This window comes from Engystomops pustulosus, chromosome 8, assembly GCF_040894005.1.
Source record: "Engystomops pustulosus chromosome 8, aEngPut4.maternal, whole genome shotgun sequence".
In the NCBI taxonomy this organism is placed as follows: Eukaryota; Metazoa; Chordata; class Amphibia; order Anura; family Leptodactylidae; genus Engystomops; species Engystomops pustulosus.
In genome coordinates this window covers 111,994,957-112,021,527 of record NC_092418.1, presented here as the reverse complement: position 1 = coordinate 112,021,527, position 26,571 = coordinate 111,994,957, and the positions used below count along the sequence as shown (strand labels likewise).

Sequence of the window (26,571 nt, the reverse complement as noted above, 5' to 3'; positions counted from 1 at the left end):
TGTACAAGAATATAACTACTATAATACTGCCCCCTATGTACAAGAATATAACTACTATAATACTGCCCCCTATGTGCAAGAATATAACTACTATAATACTGCCCCCTATGTACAAAAATATAACTACTATAATACTGCCCTTATGTACCGGAATATAACTACTATAATACTGCCCCCTATGTACAAGAATATAACTACTATAATACTGCCCCCTATGTACAGGAATATAACTACTATAATACTGCCCCCTATGTACAAGAATATAACTACTATAATACTGCCCCCTATGTACAGGAATATAACTACTATAATACTGCCCCCTATGTACAAAAATATAACTAGTATAATACTGCCCCCTATGTACAAGAATATAACTAGTATAATACTGCCCCCTATGTACAAGAATATAACTACTATAATACTGCCCCCTATGTACAGGAATATAACTACTATAATACTGCTCCTATGTACAAGAATATAACTACTATAATACTACCCCCTATGTACAAGAATATAACTACTATAATACTGCCCCCTATGTACAGGACTATAACTACTATAATACTGCCCCTATATACAAGAATATAACTACTATAATACTACCCCCTATGTACAAGAATATAACTACTGTAATACTGCCCCCTATGTACAGGAATATAACTACTATAATACTGCCCCCTATGTACAAGAATATAACTAGTATAATACTGCCCCCTATGTACAAGAATATAACTAGTATAATACTGCCCCCTATGTACAAGAATATAACTACTATAATACTGCCCCCTATGTACAGGAATATAACTACTATAATACTGCCCCCTATGTACAAGAATATAACTAGTATAATACTGCCCCCTATGTACAGGAATATAACTACTATAATACTGCCCCCTATGTACAAGAATATAACTAGTATAATACTGCCCCCTATGTACAAGAATATAACTAGTATAATACTGCCCCCTATGTACAAGAATATAACTACTATAATACTGCCCCCTATGTACAAGAATATAACTACTATAATACTGCCCCCTATGTACAAGAATATAACTAGTATAATACTGCCCCCTATGTACAAGAATATAACTAGTATAATACTGCCCCCTATGTACAAGAATATAACTAGTATAATACTGCCCCCTATGTACAAGAATATAACTACTATAATACTGCCCCCTATGTACAAGAATATAACTACTATAATACTGCCCCCTATGTACAAGAATATAACTACTATAATACTGCCCCCTATGTATAAGAATATAACTACTATAATACTGCCCCCTATGTACAGGAATATAACTACTATAATACTGCCCCCTATGTACAGGAATATAACTACTATAATACTGCCCCCTATGTACAAGAATATTACTACTATAATACTGCCCCCTATGTACAAGACTATAACTACTATAATACTGCCCCCTATGTACAAGAATATAACTACTATAATACTGCCCCCTATGTACAAGAATATAACTACTATAATACTGCCCCCTATGTACAAGAATATAACTGCTATAATACTGCCCCCTATGTACAAGAATATAACTGCTATAATACTGCTCCCAATGTACAAGAATATAACTACTATAATACTGCCCTCTATGTACAAGAATATAACTACTATAATACTGCCCCTATGTACAAGAATATAACTACTATAATACTGCCCCCTATGTACAGGAATATAACTACTATAATACTGCCCCCTATGTACAAGAATATAACTACTATAATACTGCCCCCTATGTACAGGAATATAACTACTATAATACTGCCCCTATATACAAGAATATAACTACTATAATACTGCCCCCTATGTACAAGAATATAACTACTATAATACTGCCTCCTATGTACAAGGATATAGCTACTATAATACTGCCCCCTATGTACAGGAATATAACTACTATAATACTGCCCCTATATACAAGAATATAACTACTATAATACTGCCCCCTATGTACAAGAATATAACTAGTATAATACTGCCCCCTATGTACAGGAATATAACTACTATAATACTGCCCCCTATGTACAGGAATATAACTACTATAATACTGCCTCCTATGTGCAAGAATATAACTACTATAATACTGCCCCCTATGTACAAGAATATAACTACTATAATACTGCCTCCTATGTACAAGAATATAACTACTATAATACCGCCCCCTATGTACAGGAATATAACTACTATAATACTGCCCCCTATGTACAAGAATATAACTACTATAATACTGCCCTCTATGTACAAGAATATAACTACTATAATACTGCCCTCTATGTACAAGAATATAACTACTATAACACTGCCCCCTATGTGCAAGAATATAACTACTATAATACTGTCCCCTATATACAAGAATATAACTACTATAATACTGCCCCCTATATACAAGAATATAACTGCTATAATACTGCCCCCCTATGTACAAGAATATAACTACTATAATACTGCCCCTATGTACAAGAATATAACTACTATAATACTGCCCCCTATGTGCAAGAATATAACTACTATAATACTGTCCCCTATATTCAAGAATATAACTGCTATAATACTGCCCCCTATGTACAGGATTATATCTACTATAATACTGCCCCCTATGTACAGGAATATATCTACTATAATACTGCCCCCTATGTGCAAGAATATAACTACTATAATACTGCCACTTATGTACAAGACTATAACTACTATAATACTGCCCCCTATGTACAGGAATATAACTACTATAATACTGCCCCCTATGTACAGGAATATAACTGCTATAATACTGTCTCCTATGTACAAGAATATAACTACTATAATACTGCCCCCTATGTACAGGAATATAACTACTATAATACTGCCTCCTGTGTACAGGAATATAACTACTATAATACTGCCCCCTATATACAGGAATATAACTACTATAATACTGCCCCCTATGTACAAGACTATAACTACTATAATACTGCCCCTATGTACAAGAATATAACTACTATAATACTGCCCCCTATGTGCAAGAATATAACTACTATAATACTGCCACTTATGTACAAGACTATAACTACTATAATACTGTCCCCTGTGTACAGGAATATAACTACTATAATACTGCCCCCCTATGTACAGGAATATAACTACTATAATACTGCCCCCTATGTACAGGAATATAACTACTATAGTTTTTAAGGATGATCAGATGTTTGTCTGTGTGGTTCAGCCATTTCGAAAATTGTTGTTTGTTCTGCTGAACCAGTGAGAGAGGATGTAAGTTACTTCTCCCCTTTCTATGTTTTTATTAGGGTTTTGTATATTGGAGCCTGGGACATAAATGCAAAAGTGCATTTATAGTGCACATAAGGCGGTATTTTTTTATGACACCTTTACCCATAGATTCTGTTCTGTGTTATGAACTCTGCAATTAATGTAAACCCCTTTTCTACACTGAATGTTCTCCTTGTGTAGGACGTCCCTGCCCCCTCCCCTCTCCTCTGACTCTGCTCCTGTATTATACAGCCATTTATTACAGCTCCCAGAAAACGCGTGGCCATTACCGCCATCAGAAATCCATCGAATGCTCTTACTGCAATGAGCTGTTCCCGGAGAGGTGTCAGAGGATTGTGCCGCCACGGCAGGTCAGGGAGCGGGGGCTCAGCGCCTGCTGACTGCAGTTATTACCCGTCACTCCCGAGCACAAGTGATACTTATATAAAGCTTCCAGCTCACAGAGATACAATGTACTCCAGCACTTTACAAGAGCAAATCAAATAGGGAGAAAATCACCCGGGGGGTAGAACACTCCGCCGCACACAAGGCTCCAGTATTATTACACTTTTTAAGTAAAAATAAAAAAAAATACACAATAAAATAAATAAAATCTTGCACATAAAAATTCTAGACCATTAGTTATAGCCCTGTAGTGGAATACAAGCTCAAATTATGTGACTCCTATTATTCATGAGAGTCCCCTATACGCCCCATCTAAGTGTAGTTGGATTTTGCATCCAATCAAACAGGGGGGCTCAATGTCAGTGGGGTACGGACCCCTAGTGCTCTAGCATTAGTTACTATCCAATGGACAGGGATGAATTTGTTAGCATCAGAGTTCCCTGTAAAGTAATACATCTTTGTCTGTCAGAAGTCACCACTAGGTGGAGCTCAAAGCACCTATAGTTGTACAACATCAATTTAATGGGTTATTAAGTCACTCAGTTACATTGTAATGCCCCCTAGTGGTGACTTCATGTATTTTATACAATACTATAATAATATAACAATAATATAATAATATAATATTGTGTGTGTAGAAAATCAGTAACAATTTGTAACCAATAATTTGAGCTTTGAAGAGGTTATACTGGTAAAGGACAATGCCAGGATTTCTATAATTTAGTTATATGCTATTGCTGTCTATTTGTGTAATCATACCCTTGTGCAAGTTGTTAGTAGCAGCAGGACTGTGATGTATGGAGTTCTTTCTAGTACTATAGCTGGAGTCAGTGAACTGTTGAGGTGCTCTTATCTCTCTTGATTGAACCACTCTACACCCTCCACTGATTTTAGTGACTGCTGTAGTATAGTGATAAGTAGACCCAAGAATGTTCTGACCCAAACCCTTACTAATAATCCCCACGTTCAATGCCTCCACCAGTAACACCTACAATTGGTGCTGGTGGTTCAGGTTTGTTAAACATTACTATGGTTTTGAATCGAATGCTTCTGGCAGCTGTTACTCAGAGCAGAAGGGAGGAGCTATGGAGTAGTTTATGCCTGAGAGTTTTGGCAGCTTTTACTTAGAGCAGAAGGGAGGAGCTATGGAGTAGTTTATGGCAGAGAGTTTTGGCAGCTTTTACTAAGAGATGAACGGAGGATCTATGGAGTAGTTCAAGACAGAGAGCACAGCAGTGTCAGGATGCTCCAATTTTGTTCTTTAAGACACTTCGACCTGAATATAAGTCTATTTTTTAGTGCTGCTGTGAATGAAGTTAGGCTGGTTATGAGCAGATCCCTGTAGGAGTGGATTCAGAAGCCTCTGATGATCTTCTGTGACTAGTCATACATTTTCCTTTAGAGCGGCCTCTGCAGGGGAAGTGTAGAATATGTTAGCAATTGGCTGCTATTGAAGTGCTGTATGTGATTGTCTATGATTAATAGAGGAAGGTCACAACTATGTGCTGATATGTAATTATGTGTCAACAGCAACATCATTGTAACTTCTCTGTTCCTCGGGGGTGGAGCATCACACAGGGATTAGCTCACCATTTTTCATTGGATCCTTGTGTCGTGCTCCGCCCCTGAGTGACGTGACTTAACATAACATAGTGGGGCAGATTTACTTACCCGGTCCTGTCGTGATCTAGCGGCGCGTTCTCTGTGGAGGATTCGGGTCTTCCGGCGATCCACTTAGGTAGTTCCCCCGATGTCCACCAGGTGTCGCTGCTGTGCTGAATTCCGTCGGAGTGCACTGAAGTTCACCAAGCCAGGCCGGGTGCAGGTAAGCGCGTGTCAAGCGACACGTTTTTTTTTATGCAGCGGTTTTTCCGAATCCGTCGGGTTTTCGTACGGCCACGCCCCCCGATTTCCGCCACGTGCACGCCGGCGACGTTGCGCCACAATCCGATCGCTTGCCCCAAAGACCCCGGGACAATTCAGGGAAAATCTGCGCAAAACTGAAAAGTCTGCGGGAGACCCACCGGAAAAACGTGATTCGGGCCCTTAGTAAATGACCCCCAGTGTATCACTATTCTCCAGGAGACCCCTTTAACTTTACACACAGAGTCTTCTAAGGTATTTCAGCTTCTGTGTCAAACTTGGAAGTTTCAGAAAATGACTGTAATCCTCATTTAAAAAATAATTTCCCCGATGCCTGATGTTTCTTTTTAGATGATAAAACATATTTGCGGCAAATAATAATTTAACTTTGTTCCTTGTATAAAAATGTTCTTTTCCTTCTCTACTCGTCCAACGATGTAAAAAAATCATGAAGGCACCGGGGAAATCTCCGATAAAATTAGCTGTGTGCATTGAGAAGGCCTCCGACTTTATTACAGGCGCCGAAAGAGAATACAAATATGTTTGGTCTTGTTCACACTCGTAATCAGAAGGTGTGAGTCTAAGTGAGGGGGAAGCAGGGGGGAGGGGGCCGGCGGTCTCCTATCACTACCCCAGTCACTGACCGTCCGGGCGACAAGAAGAGGAGCACTTTAAATTGGTTTTCTGCTGACGGAGCGACAAGCGGTTATTAATATTACAAGACACTGTTGGTTCTGCATTTATGGATGGCTGAGCTGAGTGATTTGGTCTCAGGCTGCAACATAAGCAATATATCCAGAACGTTCCGTACACATCCACAGCCGGGTCTCAAGGCGACCGTCCGTGCGTCTCCTCAAATCTTCCTCATAGCAAACAGGATAAAGAAGACTCAAGTGTCCAATTTTAGTAAAAATGTCCTCACAATTGGTGGTGTAAGATGGATATGAGATAGATAAATATCTGGCCCGCTGATAGATATCCGCCATCTTGGGCACAATTGTCAGGTGCACCGAACACCCAGTTCAGTTCTATTCCAGGTCGAGCCTGAACTGTACCCACACATGTACCCAGACTGGTCTAACTCCAATCCAGCCAAATTATTCCACCTAGAGTTCTGAAAACACCTTCTCCAAGTCCAACGAGCACTGAAACAAAACTGGGCAGATTCCCCCTATGCATCACAGAATAGAAGAGGGCGCTATCATTCCTGGCTCATCTACAGAGCAACAACCTGGACTCCTTTCACCATAAAGCCTGGCAGCAGCAGGGGGTCCCTGTCAACCTGGGAACCCAGACACAGTCAGACCCAAACATGGACAAACCACAACTGACCAAAGCCAAAATCATGGCGATGATAAGCAAAACCCAGGTGGAATTATCAGTGACTGGACGACCACCATGGGGTCCTCCCAGAAGCTGAGCATCTACCAGGGTCTACAGAGAGTTACAGACCGGCCCCCTACCTGGAGAACCAGAGACCGTCACATCCTGAGCCTCTAGAGACTGACCGCCCACAACCTGCCATGGAGTCCTCCCAGAAGCTGAGCATCTACCAGGGTCTACAGAGAGACTACAGACCAGCCCCCTACCTGGAGAACCAGAGACCGTCACATCCTGAGCCTCTACAGACTGAGCGCCCACAACCTGCCATGGAGTCCTCCCAGAAGCTGAGCATCTACCAGGGTCTACAGAGAGACTACAGACTGGCCCCCTACCTGGAGAATCAGAGACCGTCACATCCTGAGCCGCTACAGACTGAGCGCCCACAACCTGCCATGGAGTCCTCCCAGAAGCTGAGCATCTACCAGGGTCTACAGAGAAGTTACAGACCGGCCCCCTACCTGGAGAACCAGAGACCGTCACATCCTGAGCCGCTACAGACTGAGCGCCCACAACCTGCCATGGAGTCCTCCCAGAAGCTGAGCATCTACCAGGGTCTACAGAGAGTTACAGACCGGCCCCCTACCTGGAGAACCAGAGACCGTCACATCCTGAGCCTCTAGAGACTGAGCGCCCACAACCTGCCATGGAGTCCTCCCAGAAGCTGAGCATCTACCAGGGTCTACAGAGAAGTTACAGACCGGCCCCCTACCTGGAGAACCAGAGACCGTCACATCCTGAGCCGCTACAGACTGAGCGCCCACAACCTGCCATGGAGTCCTCCCAGAAGCTGAGCATCTACCAGGGTCTACAGAGAGTTACAGACCGGCCCCCTACCTGGGGAACCAGAGACCGTCACATCCTGAGCCGCTACAGACTGAGCGCCCACAACCTGCCATGGAGTCATCCCAGAAGCTGAGCATCTACCAGGGTCTACAGAGAGACTACAGACCGGCCCCCTACCTGGAGAACCAGAGACCATCACATCCTGAGCCTCTACAGACTGAGCGCCCACAACCTGCCCTGGAGTCCGGGCGGCACAGACTGACGTACATGCCCAAGGAGAGCAGACTGTGCCAACAGTTCCAGGACCAGGAGGCCACCAAGGAGGAGGTCCACCATCTGCTACACTGCTCCAAACACTCAGCAGTAGATATAGATGGATAGATATGAGATAATCTTCTCTTCCACTGGATATAACAAACACTTTCTTCCTATATACAATCTATAAATTCTAAGAATAGATCAGGTTCTTCTTCTTCCACCCCTGGCTGGAGACGTGTCCCCTCCTGACTGAGAGCGCAGAAGGTCAGATGAGTAAAGCAGCGCAGTGTGAAGAGGGATCAATGATGTGAGGATCCGTGAGCTCCTCTTTCCTCAGACCTCGGTGTCTTCTTCAGATCATTGATTTATTATAATGATGGTAAAATTCTGCAGGGGGTGAGGATATTGTTATGTCGCCCCTTGCTTTACCCTGCAGCCCTACGTGTGCATGATGGCTGCTGAGTATAAGGCCCACGTTCAGACGTTCCGCTAGCGTTGCGTTTATAACACTGACACTAGTGCACAGGGGGGGGAGGGCGGCCAATCGTATAGGCTTTTCCAGGGAAACCCATTCGATCGTTAACCAGGCCCCGGTGTCTTGGGTACTGATTGTATGCGTTTCCCTGGAACCGCCTATGCGATCAGAAGCCCCCCCTTTGCGCTATGATCGCAATGCTAGTGGAACGTGTGACCGGAGCCTAGGAATCTACATGTGAGCCAAATGGAGAGCAGTAAAGAGACCCCACACAATGTACCCGGGTCTTCAGGCTGGAGGGGGATCTATCCCCATCATTTACCCAAGACTTTTCTGCTCCTTTTGCAGGATACATGGAGGAGCGCTGTGACATTCCATGTCCCTTTGACTGTAAGCTGAGTGACTGGACCAGCTGGTCTTCCTGCAGCGCCTCCTGTGGAAACGGAGTGAAAGTGCGGTCTAAATTTTTAAAAGAGAAACCTTATAATGGGGGACGACCCTGTCCAAAGCTTGACCTTAAAAATCAGGTGGGTAACAAGAAAAATCATAATATCTATCTATCTATCATCCAACTATCTATGTATCTATATATCTCATATCTATCTATGTATCTATCTATGTATCTATCTATGTATCTCATATCTATCTATCTCATATCTATCTATCTATCTCCTATCTATCTATCTATCTCATATCTATCTATCTCCTATCTATCTATCTCATATCTATCTATCTCCTATCTATCTATCTATCTCATATCTATCTATCTCGTATCTATCTCATATCTATTATCTATCTATCTCATATCTATCTATCTCATATCTATCTATCTCATATCTATTATCTATCTATCTATCTATCTATCTCCTATCTATCTATCTATCTATCTATCTATCTATCTATCTCATATCTATCTATCTATCTATCTATCTATCTCATATCTATTATCTATCTATCTCCTATCTATCTATCTATCTCATATCTATCTATCTCATATCTATCTATCTCATATCTATCTATCTATCTATCTATCTATCTATCTATCTGTTATCTATCTATCTCATATCTATCTATCTATCTATCTATCTATCTATCTATCTATCTCATATCTATCTATCTATCTATCTATCTATCTAATATCTATCTATCTATCTCTCTATCTCTCTATCTATCTCATATCTATCTATCTATCTATCTATCTATCTCATATCTATCTATCTATCTATCTATCTATCTATCTATCTATCTCATATCTATCTATCTATCTATCTCATATCTGTCTATCTCTCTATCTATCTATCTATCTATCTATCTATCTATCTATCTCATATCTATATATCTCTCTATCTATCTATCTATCTATCTCTCTATCTATCTCATATCTATCTATCTATCTATCTCATATCTATCTATCTATCTATCTCATATCTATCTATCTATCTATCTATCTCATATCTATCTATCTATCTATCTCATATCTATCTATCTATCTATCTATCTATCTCATATCTATCTATCTATCTATCTCATATCTATCTATCTATCTATCTATCTATCTATCTATCTCATATCTATCTCATATCTATCTATCTATCTATCTATCTCATATCTATCTATCTATCTATCTATCTATCTCATATCTATCTATCTATCTATCTATCTCATATCTATCTATCTATCTATCTCATATCTATCTATCTATCTATCTATCTAGCTCATATCTATCTATCTATCTCATATCTATATATCTATCTATCTATCTATCTAGCTCATATCTATCTATCTATCTCATATCTATATATCTATCTATCTATCTATCTATCTATCTATCTATCTATCTATCTATCTATCTATCATCTCATATCTATCTATCTATCTATCTATCTATCTCATATCTATCTATCTATCTATCTATCTATCTATCTATCTATCTCATATCTATCTATCTATCTATCTATCTATCTATCTATCTATCTATCTCATATCTATCTATCTATCTATCTATCTATCATCTCATATCTATCTATCTATCTATCATCTCATATCTATCTATCTATCTATCTCCTATCTATCTATCTATCTATCTATCTATCTATCTCCTATCTATCTATCTATCTCCTATCTATCTCCTATCTATCTATCTCATATCTATCTATCTATCTATCTATCTATCTCATATCTATCTATCTATCTATCTATCTATCTATCTCATATCTATCTATCTATCTCATATCTATCTATCTATCTATCTATCTCATATCTATCTCTCTATCTATCTATCTCCTATCTATCTATCTATCTATCTATCTCATATCTATCTATCTATCTATCTCATATCTATCTATCTATCTATCTATCTATCTATCTATCTATCTATCTATCTCATATCTATCTATCTAGCTCATATCTATCTATCTATCTATCTAGCTCATATCTATCTATCTATCTATCTATCTCATATCTATCTATCTATCTATCTATCTATCTATCTATCTATCTATCTATCTCCTGTGTAATCTACCTATATATATGATACCTATCAATAACAGATCTTCCTGATATGGAGCCTCTTGTGGTCTCTCACTCACCTCTTCCTTACATTTCCTCTCTATACTGTACACAGTTGTACATAAATCTGCACTTATAATAATTTTCCATTTTGAGGCCTCTTATAATCCCATTATCAGTAGATATCACATTATCTCCGGGGTGTGGAGCTGCAGTAGGGATTCCTAACCCGATTATGTCTGTACACAGACTCCGCATAACATAATGAATCTCATTTCTTTCCGTCATCACCAGATGTTATAGATGTGTAATAACTCTATTATCTCCGCCTCAAATGAGGTTAACGGGCGAGGGGTAAAACGGATCCCTGCGCTGCGGTGCAGTCCTGTGCGCTACATGTAATGCTATTAGTATATGAGCGGGCGGCCATTGCTCCGGCTCTGAGCTGCGGAGGTGACACCAGGGGGATCCAGGTCAATTGTATTCAAGGGGGTCAATTATTTTTAATGTGAATGTCAGGGAGGGTTATTCCATTATTACAGGGGATAGGAGGATTATACCAGCAATGATCCCATAATAATTCTACCTGAACATAATATTTATACCAGAACTGATCTAATTATTATAATGTAGTTACAAAGTTATTATGATTAAAAAAAGGCAAACGTCCATCAGCCAAGGAAGCAGCGGAAGATCTAACATTATATGGGAATATAGATGTGGATAAAACATGTTGGAGATCATTAGTACACGTGTTGCATATGGATGTAACAAAGGTTACAAAGGTAATAAAAGGCTTTTTCATATATAAACATTTATTTAAAAAAAGGAAGAAAAGGGAGGTGCTTCAATGATGTCTACCACCAGGATGAAGGATTGTAAACCAAGCACACTGACATAGTGGTGTGCGCCCCCTCTGGCAGGATCTACTCTTCTTATGCCCTGTTTTTTTTTTTTTTAATGATTTTAAAATTATGCGAATGAGCCTGAGGGGCTCTGACTCCATAGGTGTTAATAGAAACAGGAGCCCCTTCGTCTCATTTGCATAATTTTAAAGCCTTTTAAAAAAAAAAAAAAAAAAAAAAACAAGGCACAAGGAGCTGAAAGAAAAGTGGTTCTTGCAAGAAGGGACACGCACCAGTATGTCAGTGTGCTTGGTTTACAATCCTTCATCCTGGTGCTAAATGTCCTTTAAAAGGGCTTCTACCACCAGGATGAAGGACTGTGTGCAAATAAGCCCGAGGGGCATACAGTTATACATCCTGGTGGTAGATGTCCGTGAATCATAGTTTTGACACAAGCAAAATTGGGTCAACTGCAGCTGTGGGGGTAGTATGTGCAGAGGAGGCTACAGACAGATAATGCATTGTGGGTCGAGGGGAAGGGGCCGAGTGGAAGGGGGTTAAGGGAAGGGGCTGACGGGAGGGAGATGAGAGTGAGGGGATGAGGGGAATGAGCTTAACTGAAAAGGCTTAGGGAAAAAGGGAGAAGGGTCTGAAGGAGCAGGTATCACAGGCGTCTGCAATTCAGCTTTATTATTAATCCTGGTTCTTATGACAACCCAACATTTTTAAAATCCAATTGTCACAGAGACCAAAAAAAATTTGTCTGAGGTTACAATTATAAAATATACAGTTCCAACTTACATACAAATTCAACTTAAGAACAAACCTACAGACCCTATCTTGTACGTAACCCGGGGACCGCCTGTACCAGAAATTGTGCCTTAATAATGATACCAGAACTTCATAAGTTGTAAAGAAGTCACATTACCTCCAACAATTTCCCTCCATCCCTGCCCTGACTCTTGACTTCTCGCTCCTCTATTTCTACAGGCCCCCGTTGACACACAGGAAATGACCAATCAGACGATCACAACCTGCGCCAGTCAGTGATTGGCTCAGAGGCCACTTCCTGTGTGTCATGATGGGCAAGTAGAAAGCTGCGGGGACATAGCGCTAAAACGGCAAAAATAAGCAGCTTTCCCTCATCTATCTTACCAATCCAGATGTTTTGCTGCGCCTAATGATATTCATTACTTGCAACGTTTTCATTTAGGCGCAAAAACGGGCACAAAAACACTCCAGCCCGAAGGTGGCGTTATCTGAGAAGAAAGCACTGAGCCCCTTTGCAGAACAGCTCATTTCTAGCAGCAGAGCTCAGCCAGACCCTGGAACATATAATAGATACATTAGATACACTGCAGACACTAGAACATATAACAGATACATTAGATACTCTGCAGACACTACAGACACTAGTACAGATAATACAGACATTAGATACTCTGCAGACGCTGGAACATATAATAGATACATTAGATACTCTGCAGACACTACAGACACTAGTACAGATAATACAGACATTAGATACACTGCAGACACTGGAACATATAATAGATACATGAGATACACTGCAGACACTAGAACAGAGAATAGATACATTAGATACACTGCAGACACTGGTACATATAATACAGACATGAGATACTCTGCAGACAGGAGCTGCAGACTCTATTTACAGTTCATCACCTTCTATTTACAAAATATTCTGCAGACTCCTGAGCTCAGAGCAAGAGAGAAGAGAACTTTGCACGAGTTTGCAGAAGTTTGCAGAATGTTGCAGATTCTACAGACAAGTGTCCCCCATGTAATTCTGCACAGTATCACCAGTGTATCTGAGGGGGATACTGTGCAGAATTACAGGGGTGCAGCAGGAGACCAGCACTGGGGGATCCCCTCCAGGAGAAGCCCCTGCTGAGGAGGTCACTGGGTGCTGGGTGTCACACACCTGGGTGCTGCTGAGGAGGTCACTGGGTGCAGGGTGTCACACACCTGGGTGCTGCTGAGGAGGTCACTGGGTGCTGGGTGTCACACACCTGGGTGCTGCTGTGAGTGTTATCTTCATTCTGGGCTGTGGGAGAAGCAGAGAGGAGCTTGTAGCAGGATCACATGTAAGAGCCCGAATCTAACATTGCGCCTAAACTGTGTTAAAGTAAAGTGATTAATAAGAGGCAGAAAATATACTTATCACAGATGGTTGTAGCTTGTGATAATTCTGGCAAAACAGTGCGCCCGAATTTAGGCGCAACTACTACACTTAGGCGCACAAAAGTGATAAATGTGGCCCTAAGTTTCTTTTATCATAAATTTTCTTAACTTTTCGCCAAAAACTGTAACAATGTTGAAGGGTTTGATATCGCTTACCAGCACCTGAGCAAAAACCAAAGCCAAGAAGAAATCCATGTCTCTGCCTTGTTGTGGCGCTTGATGTTATCCGGTTTGTGTTATGATGGAGTCGGGGACAAAGGATTAAAATCAATTAAAAGCAGTCAAAATAATCTGTAGTAACCGGCGTGGAACGCTCTCTGATTTACTGGGGCGCTGTCACCTTTATACTGAGATGATAAATCTCCTAAAGATGGTCATCCCAGCGTGGAACTGACAAAGTCGCCTCCTATTTGTCGCTTCATTATAGGATTTGTACAGTAATCATGATAAATGTGCATTCCACATGACAAATTGTTGCGGAGGAGGAGGTAATTTTTGCTAATTAGGGATCAGTAAGATGCACAGACCACAAAAACAACACAGTTATCCGGGGATAGTACAGGGGAGAGGGAAGGTAATGGGGGCTATGAGAGGGTCTGCTTCTCCTCTTATGGGTAGTGTGAACTAGGAGAGGTCTCCATCCATGCACAGGAATGACCTATAGAGGCGTCATTCCTTACTTAAGCTTCAGCTGGACAAGTCCACGCTGTTGTCGGATTGCCTCTACAAAACCTGGATAGGGTTTCTATCAAAGTGCGGATGAGAGGGAAGGTAATGGGGGCTATGGGAGGGACCACTTCTCCTCTTTTGGGTAGTATAAATTAGGACAGGTCTCCATCCGTGCACAGGAATAAACTACAGATGTGTCCTACTTTCCTTACCTTTAAGCTGGACTTGTGCACACAGTTGTGGAAAAACCTCTGGAATTCCAGGATTGGGTTTCAGTCAAAGTGCGGATGAGAGGGAAGGTAATGGGGGCTATGAGAGGGTCCACTTCTCCTCTTTTGGGTAGTGTAAACCAGGAGAGGTCTCCATCCGTGCACAGGAATGACCTACAGAGGTGCCATTGCTTCCTTAACCTTCAGCTAGACATATCCAGCCTGTTGTGGGACTACCTCTGGAATTCCCAGATCAGGTTTCACTCAAAGTGCGGATGAGAGGGATGGTAATGGGGGCTATGAGAGGGTCCACTTCTCCTTGATCGGTAGTGTAAATCGGTGGAGGTCTTCATTCGTGCACAGGAATGAACTACAGATGTGTCCTTCTTTACCTTTAAGCTGGACTTATCTACATAGTTGTGCCAATAACTCTGGTGTGTGAGATGGACGATAATGGGGACCATAAGAGGGGACTACTAGGTGATGGTCCTTCCTTACCGTTCACTTAGACGTATCCAGATAGTTGTGGGACTGCCTCAGGAATGCCGGGACAGGGCTTGGTGTCAGTTAAAGTGTGAAGGTCAGTAATGTGGAGCATAAGATGTATCTACTGCTCCTTTATTGGTAGAGTAAATCAGTGGGGGTTATCCACATAGTTGTTGGACTACCACTGGCTTCCACCACACGGTCCACATTCCATTTGTTTATGGATCCAACTGAGGCCAGTGATTGAGCAGTGACATCACCGATCCTGCACATACGACCACTGAGGCCAGTGATTGAGCAGTGACATCACCGATCCTGCACATACGACCACTGGGGCCAGTGATTGAGCAGTGACATCACAGATCCTGCACATACGACCACTGAGGCCAGTGCTTGAGCAGTGACATCACAGTTCCTGCACATACGACCACTGAGGCCAGTGCTTGAGCAGTGACATCACAGTTCCTGCACATACGACCACTGAGGCCAGTGATTGAGCAGTGACATCACCGTTCCTGCACATACGACCACTGAGGCCAGTGCTTGAGCAGTGACATCACCGTTCCTGCACATACGACCACTGAGGCCAGTGAATGAGCAGTGACATCACCGTTCCTGCACATACGACCACTGGGGCCAGTGATTGAGCAGTGACATCACCGATCCTGCACATACGACCTATGAGGCCAGTGATTGAGCAGTGACATCACCGTTCCTGCACATACGACCACTGAGGCCAGTGAATGAGCAGTGACATCACCGTTCCTGCACATACGACCACTGGGGCCAGTGATTGAGCAGTGACATCACCGATCCTGCACATACGACCTATGAGGCCAGTGCTTGAGCAGTGACATCACCGATCCTGCACATACGACCTATGAGGCCAGTGATTGAGCAGTGACATCACCGATCCTGCACATACGACCACTGAGGCCAGTGATTGAGCAGTGACATCACCGATCCTGCACATACGACCTATGAGGCCAGTGATTGAGCAGTGACATCACCGATCCTGCACATACGACCACTGGGCCAGTGATTGAGCAGTGACATCACCCATCCTGCACATACGACCACTGAGGCCAGTGCTTGAGCAGTGACATCACCGATCCTGCACATACGACCACTGGGGCCAGTGACTGAGTAGTGACATCACCGTTCCTGCACATACGACCACTGAGGCCAGTGATTGAGCAGTGACATCACCGTTCCTGCACATACGACCACTGAGGCCAGTGATTGAGCAGTGACATCACCGATCCTGCACATACGACCACTGGGGCCAGTGATTGAGCAGTGACATCACAGATCCCGCACATACGACCTATGAGGCCTGTGATTGAGCAGTGACATCACCGATCCTGCACATACGACCACTGGGCCAGTGATTGAGTAGTGACATCACCGTTCCTGCACATACGACCACTGAGGCCAGTGATTGAGCAGTGACATCACCGATCCTGCACATACGACCTATGAGGCCAGTGATTGAGCAGTGACATCACCGATCCTGCACATACGACCACTGGGGCAAGTGATTGAGTAGTGACATCACCGTTCCTGCACATACGACCACTGAGGCCAGTGCTTGAGCAGTGACATCACCGATCCTGCACATACGACCACTGGGGCCAGTGATTGAGTAGTGACATCACCGTTCCTGCACATACGACCACTGAGGCCAGTGCTTGAGCAGTGACATCACCGTTCCTGCACATATGACCACTGAGGCCAGTGCTTGAGCAGTGACATCACCGATCCTGCACATACGACCACTGAGGCCAGTGCTTGAGCAGTGACATCACCGATCCTGCACATACGACCACTGAGGCCAGTGATTGAGCAGTGACATCACCGTTCCTGCACATACGACCACTGAGGCCAGTGATTGAGCAGTGACATCACCGATCTTGCACATACGACCACTGGGGGCAATGAATGAGCAATGACATCACCGTTCCTGCACATACGACCACTGAGGCCAGTGATTGAGCAGTGACATCACCGATCCTGCACATACGACCACTGGGGGCAATGAATGAGCAATGACATCACCGATCCTGCACATACGACCACTGAGGCCAGTGATTGAGCAGTGACATCACCGATCCTGCACATACGACCACTGAGGCCAGTGATTGAGCAGTGACATCACCGTTCCTGCACATACGACCACTGGGGCCAGTGATTGAGCAGTGACATCACCGATCCTGCACATACGACCACTGAGGCCAGTGAATGAGCAGTGACATCACCGTTCCTGCACATACGACCACTGGGGCCAGTGATTGAGCAGTGACATCGCCGATCCTGCACATACGACCACTGAGGCCAGTGATTGAGCAGTGACATCACCGATCCTGCACATACGACCACTGGGGCCAGTGATTGAGCAGTGACATCCCCGTTCCTGCACATACGACCACTGAGGCCAGTGATTGAGCAGTGACACTGGCCTCAGCACTTCCAGTCCACCTAAGACCATCAACAGAGGATACATGGGGCCACTCCGAGAGAATAGGATTTCAGTGAGCTAATACACTGTCAAGTGGGCAGTACCAGGGTTTCTACTTGACACTGGACCACACCCAGCATGTCATTAAACACTCCAGAAAACTTTCTGGCTGTGTTGAAGCACTGGAGAAGCAAACACGGAAGAAGAAGATTGTAGGAAAAACTGTGTTTTTTAATTGGCTGGGCACCACTGAATGAACTGGAAGGTAGACGTTTACTATACACAGCCTGCTGTTCAAGTCTTGATGGGAATTGTAGTTTGAGCATGTAATTAAACAGTGCAGAACACTTTCTGGCTATGCTGGAGTGCTGTTGAAGCACACTTGGAAGAGCTGAAAGGGAGACGTTCACTGTACGTATCCTGCTGTGCAAGTCTTGATGGGACGTGTTGTTCTAGCATGTAACAAAAAACTGCAGAACACTTGATGGCTGTGCTGGGGTGCAGGTAAAAGACTAGTTGAAGCGGATACAAATATAATCCCAACCTATTTGTGTCTATCAGTCCTGGTGTTTACAATTATTGTTGTACCTGGATCCAACCATAAATCTTCTGACTCTGGATGGGCAGGGCAGATTCTTCTCTTGAATAGCTACTCTTGTCTGCACACTGAAGGGCTCTCTGCCTCATGCCCCTTCTCCCTGCATTACAAGACCAGCTCCGACACAGGCACTTCCTGCCTGCAAACAGTGGTGTGCTGAGACTTACTGTACAGACTACAGACAGATAAGGTCTTTATCCAGGGGAGGCAGAGACATAACAGAGCTCATTCTGTGTGTGTTTTGTCTTTTATATTCATCTCGTGGATCTCATCATCTTTGAAAGGTCTTGGATACTAGTAGATTGTTCAGAAGCTAAATAAAAGTGTAGATAAACCCTGTACCCTGATAATCTAAGCACATTGTCAGCAAACAGCATCTCATAGCAATAAAAGGATCCTGAAGTGTCTGCTTAGGGAGGCCCCGCTCACACCCTGCAATCTTACACTGAGCATCACTGAGTTGTAGGAACTAAAACCGCAATAAAACTGATTAAGGGGTTAAAAATTATCTTTATTGTATAAACATCACTAGGGGATTAAAATTTGTAAACTTCCTTTCATGGGCAAAGGGAATTTCAGTCTCAACATGTAAAGATACACTCCAGAACACTTGCTTGAATGCAGGTAAAAGACCTAGTGGAGCACCCACGGAAGGAGTCCATTGTAGTGCTGTGCAAGGCTTGATGGGAATTGTACTCTCGGCATCTAATCAAACATTGCATCACAGTCTGTACTGGGACAATAGAAACAGGTAGATAATGTTTGTGTCCAGAAATAGGCTTCATGTTTGTGCTTGGATGTGGGGAACAAGATTGATTTTCATTTTTTTTTTTTCTTCCTTAAAAAATCCCTTAAAGAAATTTTTATTTTTTTTATTTTTTTTTTACCAAAAGTTTCTAATTTTCCTCTTACCATTCCCATCACTGACTAGAATAAGCTCTCATCTCCCGACTTGCTGCCTGTGTCTGACCAGAAATCGTCTAATTAGTCTTTGCGGTTCCTCGCCACATATTTCTTGTGATTCATGATGGTGCAGAACGTCTCCGGATGCGGAGCAGGAGGGGTCTGTGCGCGGCTGCGAGGCATCGGGTGGGCACGTGTCATGGAGCAGGTGAACTAACGGCTGTGTAATTTTCTTTTCTCTCTGCTTGTCACGCGCTCTGCTAATCTGGACCTCCACAAAGGCTCAGGTTGGTATTTCATTCTATGTATTGATTATCATTTGGGTGCCGTGTGATTACTCTTCATTATCCGCCGGCAGGGCGCTGCGTCTCCGTTCCGTCTATGTGTAAATAGCAATTCGTCTATGAAGTGTTGCCTGTCATTTCCATATTGCAGATAGACAGGAGAGTCAAGTAATTCTTCCAGGAACATGGGAGACATTGCATTGCCTCACCGTCTGCCTTCAGGCGCCGCACAGTAAAAGAACTTTTTGCACTACGGGGCAGAGGCAAAGTAAAAAAAAAATTAAAAAAAATGAGCCAGAATGGAGGTGTTACCAGAGTCCCTCTGTGTTGTAGCTTCCCAGACTGATACACAGTGCTGGAGCAGGTCTCCGCCTCTCCCTTGGGAATTCTCTCTCTGCCTGATGTAATCTCACACAGCGGGAGGTGGTAAAGTGCTCCTGCACAGTGTAACAGCCTGTGAAGCTACAGCAGAGAGGAGCTCTGGTAACACCCTTATGGCTCATTAGTCTAATATAGGAGGATTACAGCAGTCATGGTCCCTGGAGCTATGAGTAAATATCTTTAGTTCATCACACTTGACTTTGATGGTTGATTTCCTTTAAATGGGTTTTCCCAGGAAAATCGTGGTGCTCGTCAATCTCCGCCAACTCCATAGAGATGAATGGAGCAGAACGGACTTGCACGACCATCTGCTTCACTCATCTCGGGGAGCGACGAGAGGCTCAGACTCCCCGTTCTCGTGATATGTGGGAGTCTCATCATTGAGGTCCCCCACCAAGCAAGTTATCCAAAGTTTAGGGCCTAACTTATTTCCTGGGAAACCCCTTTAACTCGGTTCCTTATTCACATGATGTGCGTTCCACCCCGCTCATTCTTGGATGGGAAGTGTAGACAGTCACATGATCACTACAGCCAATCAGTGATTACAGAAGTTGCAGAGGTAGAATGGTGACATCACTGCTGAACTGATTGGATGCAGCAATCACATGACCTCGCTCCCTTTTGATGTAGACCATAAGCCATAGTGATGGGAATTCCGGCTCTCCTTAGTGAGTTGGCTCATTAGGCTCCGCTCACTAAGAAGAGCCGGCTCTTCTGGATTCTGAATTACTCCCTATTAAATATATAATAGGGAGCCGCAGGTCAGTCAGTCACCAGAAACCTCTCCACTTTTAACCCGATTTTATCGTGTTAAAGGGGGCTTGGTGAGCCATTTAGGGTGGGGTTTAGTGAGCCGGCTTGCGTTGCTCACATGAATGAGCTGGCTCTTTGTGCCGGCTTGTTCGCAAATGACCCATCATTAATAAGCCAGGGTATTGTCACACAATAGGAAGAGCAGGCCAAGAAGATTTTATATTTTGCTGCGCCCCGGCCATCAAAGATTTTTTCAGGAACCCCATAGGAAGTGTTATGTTCTGCCCCTGTCCACACAACCTCAGGTTCTCTAATTACTGATAAAATCCACAAAGTGAGCTCAAAGAAATCACAAGAAGACAGAAGTATGGTATAATATCTCAATCTCTGTGGAGCACTGATGCCATGCAATGCTGCGCAGATGTGAGATGCTTTATTTGCGTCACAAAGTATTACAGGCAGTCCCCGGGTTACATACAAGATAGGGTCTGTAGGTTTGTTCTTAAGTTGAGTTTGTATGTAAGTCGGAACCGTATACTTTATTATTGTAACCCCAGTCAAAATTTTTTTGGTCTCTGTGACAATTGGATTTTAAAAATGTTGGATTGTCAAAAGAACCAGGATTAACACTAAATCTTAATTATAGGCACTATTGATAACTGTCAAAAATGTTTATTGTAGCCTAGGACTAAAGTACAGTAAATTACCAAAATCCAGAGGTCCGTTTGTTACTAGGGGTCGTATGTGTCGAGTGTTCTTAAGTAGGGGACCGCCTGTATACAGAAACTTTCAGTGGGGAAGGACCTGGGCTTGGTTAGTTAACGATAAAGAAGTAATGTCCATAGTTCATTGGTTAGTAAATTATGAAATGGGCATTGCAGAAACAAAAGACGTCTTTTTCCCTGGAATTAGTAGTATCGTAAATCAGTCCAGGGAGCCGCACATTGTTTCTCTGCACAGGAGTGTGTTATCACACTCTTATCAATCTTCATCCACAGTTGAGCCTCCTCTTAGTTGTGGCATTTAGAAAGCATATAAAAATAAAAGCATTTTCATTAAAGGGACCCTACCACCACGATTCTATAAAGGTAGATCAGGTGGGTGGATGAATGGGACGTGAGGATAGACCTTTTTTGGGCTAATCCTCACGTCCCGGCTATCTTTTAGATAACTTTGTAGTGCGGATATGTAAATTTTCATGTCCGTGGAGTAGCCAGACATCAGGCTACAAGTCGCGGCTACTCCACACCCCAGTAGCCGCTTTTCTCCTCCTACCATTTCATCTTGTCTGTGTACCCGCTGTTCTGCGCACGCACAGAACGCAGGCCTGCGGCTGCGCGGCCGTAGCTCCAGGGCCGGAGCCACTGCGCATGCGCAGAACGCCAGGTACTCATGCAAGGGCGCACAGCTACGAGGAGCTGCCCAACGAAGATGAAATGATAGGAGGAGAAAAGAGGCTACTGGGGTGTGGAGTAGCCACGACGTGTAGCCTCATGTACGGCTACTCCACGCCCCAGTAGCCGCTTAAGAAAATTTACATATCCGCGCTACAAAGTTTTCTAAAAGATAGCCGGGACGTGAGGATTATCCCAAAAAAGGGCTATCCTCACTTCCCATTCATCCACCTACCACCCGATCTACCACACCATTAATTCAACAAACTCTGAAACAGTAATAATAAACTTTTTTCTCTTTATGCGAGAAATCATCCTGCAAGTGCACTGGAGGTGTGGCCTAAGTTTTCAGATTTCCTTAAAGGGGTTGTCCACTTTCAGCAAATAATTGATATTGTTTGTTTAACGAAAAGTCGTTCAGTTTTTCCTATATACTCTCTGTATCAAATAAAGGACAGATAAAGTTTTTAGTTAGTTTTGGTTATATAAAGACAGGGTAGGGCTTAGTGCAAAAAGGAATACCTCAGCTAATGAATACCTGCTTCAAAACGCAATAAAACCTGTATAAATTTGGTATCCATCTTGTTCATACCTGTCCAAAGAATGAAGGCCACGTATGATTTGGAGCCCACGAGAATATGGCACCGATGCATTTTGTCACCAATTTCACCATACAGGCAGTCCCCGGGTCACATACAAGATAGGGTCTGGAGGTTTGTTCTTAAGTTGAATTTGTATGTAAGTTGAAACTGTATATTTTATAATTGTAGATCCAGACAATTTTTTTTCTTTTGCCCCAGTGACAATTGGAGTTTCAAAATTTTGGGTGCAATTGGACCAAGAATTATCAATAAAGCTTCATTACAGACACCTTACAGCTGATCATTGCAGCCTGGGACTATAGTAACATCCAGAGAGGTCACCAGAGGTCACAGTGGGCAGAGGGGTCCGTCTGTAACTATGGGTTGTCTGTAAGTCGGGTGTCCTTAAGTAGGGGACTGCCTGTATTTGGAATTTTCTCTCTACTTCTCACACAGAGCTCTGCCCATGGAGAGATGAGGAAGTTATAGATTATTGAAGGTGGGAAACATGGCGTCGCCCCCTCACGTACTCTCAGCTGATGAAAAATTTCAAATCAATAATTCAGCAAGGGACTTGTTTTTGAGAAAAATGTACCTCTTCCCCGACAACTTAAACACTGTCCACACTTTAAAAGTTCCTACTATCTGGCCCCTGCGATCACACTCCGGGTTTTCTGGGAGAGAGAGGTAGATTGTTCATTTACGGATCAGGCAATAGCTCTGATTCTAAAACACATCTCAGGTCCTTGGAGAGGATTACATTTCAGGAGACAAGCTTTCTACTGGTGGGGAGGGGGTACAGCACTCCCACTATCCGGCATAAGTACGATCCCAACGTACCTGATCCATGGTGGAGATCCATGGTGGGAGTCAATTGACCCTGTAACTTTCGCCCATCGGCGCTTCCCTTAAGCGCTCAGATTTTATAACTCATCCCCTCGCCCTGGCGGGAGAAATATGCCGAGCCCCTATGGCAGTGGTGGCTAACCTATGGCACTGGTGACAGAGGTGGCACTCGGAGCCCTTTCTGTGGGCACTCAGGCCATCACCAGAGATGACTCCATGTATCTTCTTGCAGTCCCAGACAGCCCAGGACTTGCTGTGCACAGAGCTATATTAAAGTGACAGCTGTACCTGGGACTATTTTCTGCTTTATCGGTGCCTCAGGTGCTGGTATCAATGAAAACTGTGACAGAGAAGGGAGTATAAATCACAAATTAAATTTCTGTGTTGGCACTTTGCGATAAATAAGCGGGTCTTTGTTGTAATTTGGGCACTCGGCCTCTAAAACGTTTGCCATCACTGCCCTATGGCCTCAGTTGACAGCGAAAAACCCCCATCCTCTTACATTTGAGATCCCCCCTCCCTCCATCACCCTTGAAATGGTTATATAAAATATCACAAATATGTAATCTGGAGGAACTGCCATTACTCTAAGTTCTCTTGGTTAGAGATCTTGGGGGTTATTTATCATTAGGCGGCACCTTGGGACAGTTCTATGTCTAATTTTGGAGCATCCGGTGCCCATCAGATTCATTAAAGTGGCTTTGGTCCTTGAATAAATCTTCTTTTTGGTCTAGTCACTGTCTGGGATTCTTTTTTCTCAAAAATTCCCCAAAAAAGTTTCAAAATGCATAAAAAGTCCCAGCACATAGACCAGTAAGGGACATTTTGCAAAAGTCCCAAGTCATGAATCTGGCTATGCACAGCGTTGCACCTGCAGTAGTTCTATGTTTACGCCAAATTAGTCCTGTGAGACTTTTTAGCAGTGAAAAGTCTAAAAAAAAAACCTAATTGCGACTACTTGAGACTTTTAGTTACACCAAAAAACTCCAGAAAACTAATGATAACTATAAGCCCATCCACACAGGGTCCAACTTTTGTGCATCTTTTCGGTCAGTAACATAGTAAAGAAAAATGGAAACACGAAAAAAAAAAGGCCAAGTCGTTAAGGGGTTAAACACAGGAGCCTAAGTCCTGCTCTCCACTTGCTCCTATTGACTTATCCTCCGTCAAGACCTAAACCATCAGTTCCTTTTAAGACTTATGGAAGACCTAGAATTAGAGAAGTAATGGCCCCCGCTGATCCCATAAAGAACAGGAACCTCAGCTCCATTTTTACGTTTGTGGAGTAATAGTCGCCGCGCTCGTCCTATATATCTGAGTGCGTCTGGAGAAAGCAGCGCTATAATTACAGTAATCTGTATCCCGCGGTCCTGTTAGCCCCCCCATACCGCATACAGACGCGCTGCTAGTTATTTAAGGACTTCCAGCGATAAAAAAGAGAAGTATTCTGGGAAATCAAGGACACCTGCGAGCGCCAGTAATTGCCCAGCGGTTCTCCGCCGCGGAAGCTTTACAGTTACATCTTATATCTTATAGCAGATACACTCGCCGTAAATTATTCAGGAGCCTTTCAGATCCCCTCACAAATGTCGCGCTAAGAATTGCCGGCGCATTGTGCAGGAGTCGGCGCCGTTCAGCCAAATGACTCGCTTTAAGAGCAAGAGCGAAATTACACCCACACCGCGCGCTCGTAAAAAAGACTTCAAAAGAAGCAGAACATGAAAAATATGGAACAAAAAAAAAAAGTGCGGAAAGGTGATCCCCCCCCCCCCTCCTTTTCTTTTTGTAAGGATCATTTTTCGTAAAAAAAAGACATAATCAAAAACTCAGCCAAATTCTGTGTTAATTAGGCTTAATGAAGGGAAAGCGCATGCGATATAATTACAGGGTGAAGCCGACTTATCGGTAAAACTTTTGTTTGCCTAAATTGTAGCTGTGCGTAACGATGTGTAATACTGCGGAAGGCGCCTCGGTCCCCATTTTTGTGTGAAGTGTCCCTTGAAAAAGTTTATATGATATAATTAGTATAATTTACCAGATTCTGCTTATTTTTTTGCATGAAAGAAAAAAAACAGCCCATAAAGTTAACCCTAGCAACAGTGTTAGTGACTGTCAGTATGGAGAGCCCGTATACAGAGTGTGTCTATGGCTATATACTGGTGACACCTCTGGAGGTTGTAGCCTCGTTGTCCCCTCCATCAGTTTTCCATATTTTCTACTCCATTTTTGAATCCTAATCTAAGGATTTCCCTTCTCTCCCTTCCCATGGTTCTCCCTGTTTGCTGGCATGGAATCTTATTCCCTTAGTCTTGTCTCTTACTTTCAGCTAAATAAAGAGTTTCAGGAAGGAAGATAATGTTTTCTGTTAGCAGACAGTACAAGCTTTAGGCCCAGAGGTCAGAATAGGGTTAGAAACACAGTAGGGTTTAAAGGAAATCTACCATCAAAATCCATCCTGATAAACCAGGGACATTACTCATAGATCCAGGGATCGGGACTGTGGTATCTACTTATATGTGTTATCCATGGCCTCCTTCCTTCTAAAATCAACTTTTAAAAATATGCTAATGAGCCAGAGGGCTCTTGGGGGCCATTGTAGGTGCACTTCCCAATCACACTGTGGAAGAGGGAGGAGGGAACTGAGGGAGCAGGGGGAGACAGTGTAATAGCCTGTGCAGCTTTGGCACGGAGGGGCTCTGGTAACACCCCACAGAGACATTCTGGCTAATTAGTATAATTGTACAAGTTGATTTTAAAAGGAAGGAAGCCATGGATAACAAATATAAGAAAATCAGAGTCCTGCTGCTACTAACAATATACACAATTAATGATTAAGTATTACTCCAAGGACAATAACTAACACTGACTGGAGTGAGCTAAGGGCACAGCAGTGTGAGGTCATGCTCATATTGCACTTGGAGAAGCTACAATTCTGGAATATAAATACCTATTTTACAGTTCTGCTTCTAGTAACAACATACACAGAGGTATGGTTAAACTTTTGTCCAGAAGTAAT

At 43.1% G+C, this 26,571-nt stretch overlaps 1 protein-coding gene across 1 annotated transcript in view; it reads left to right on the top strand.

Annotated features, from left to right (window-relative positions):
* THSD7B (thrombospondin type 1 domain containing 7B) overlaps positions 1 to 26,571 on the top strand; it is a 445,789-nt gene that overhangs the window by 314,741 nt on the left and 104,477 nt on the right. The window contains exon 16 of the mRNA XM_072122242.1: positions 8,784 to 8,962. Coding sequence (XP_071978343.1) covers positions 8,784 to 8,962 — 179 coding nt within the window. The remainder of the gene's footprint in view (positions 1 to 8,783; positions 8,963 to 26,571) is intronic.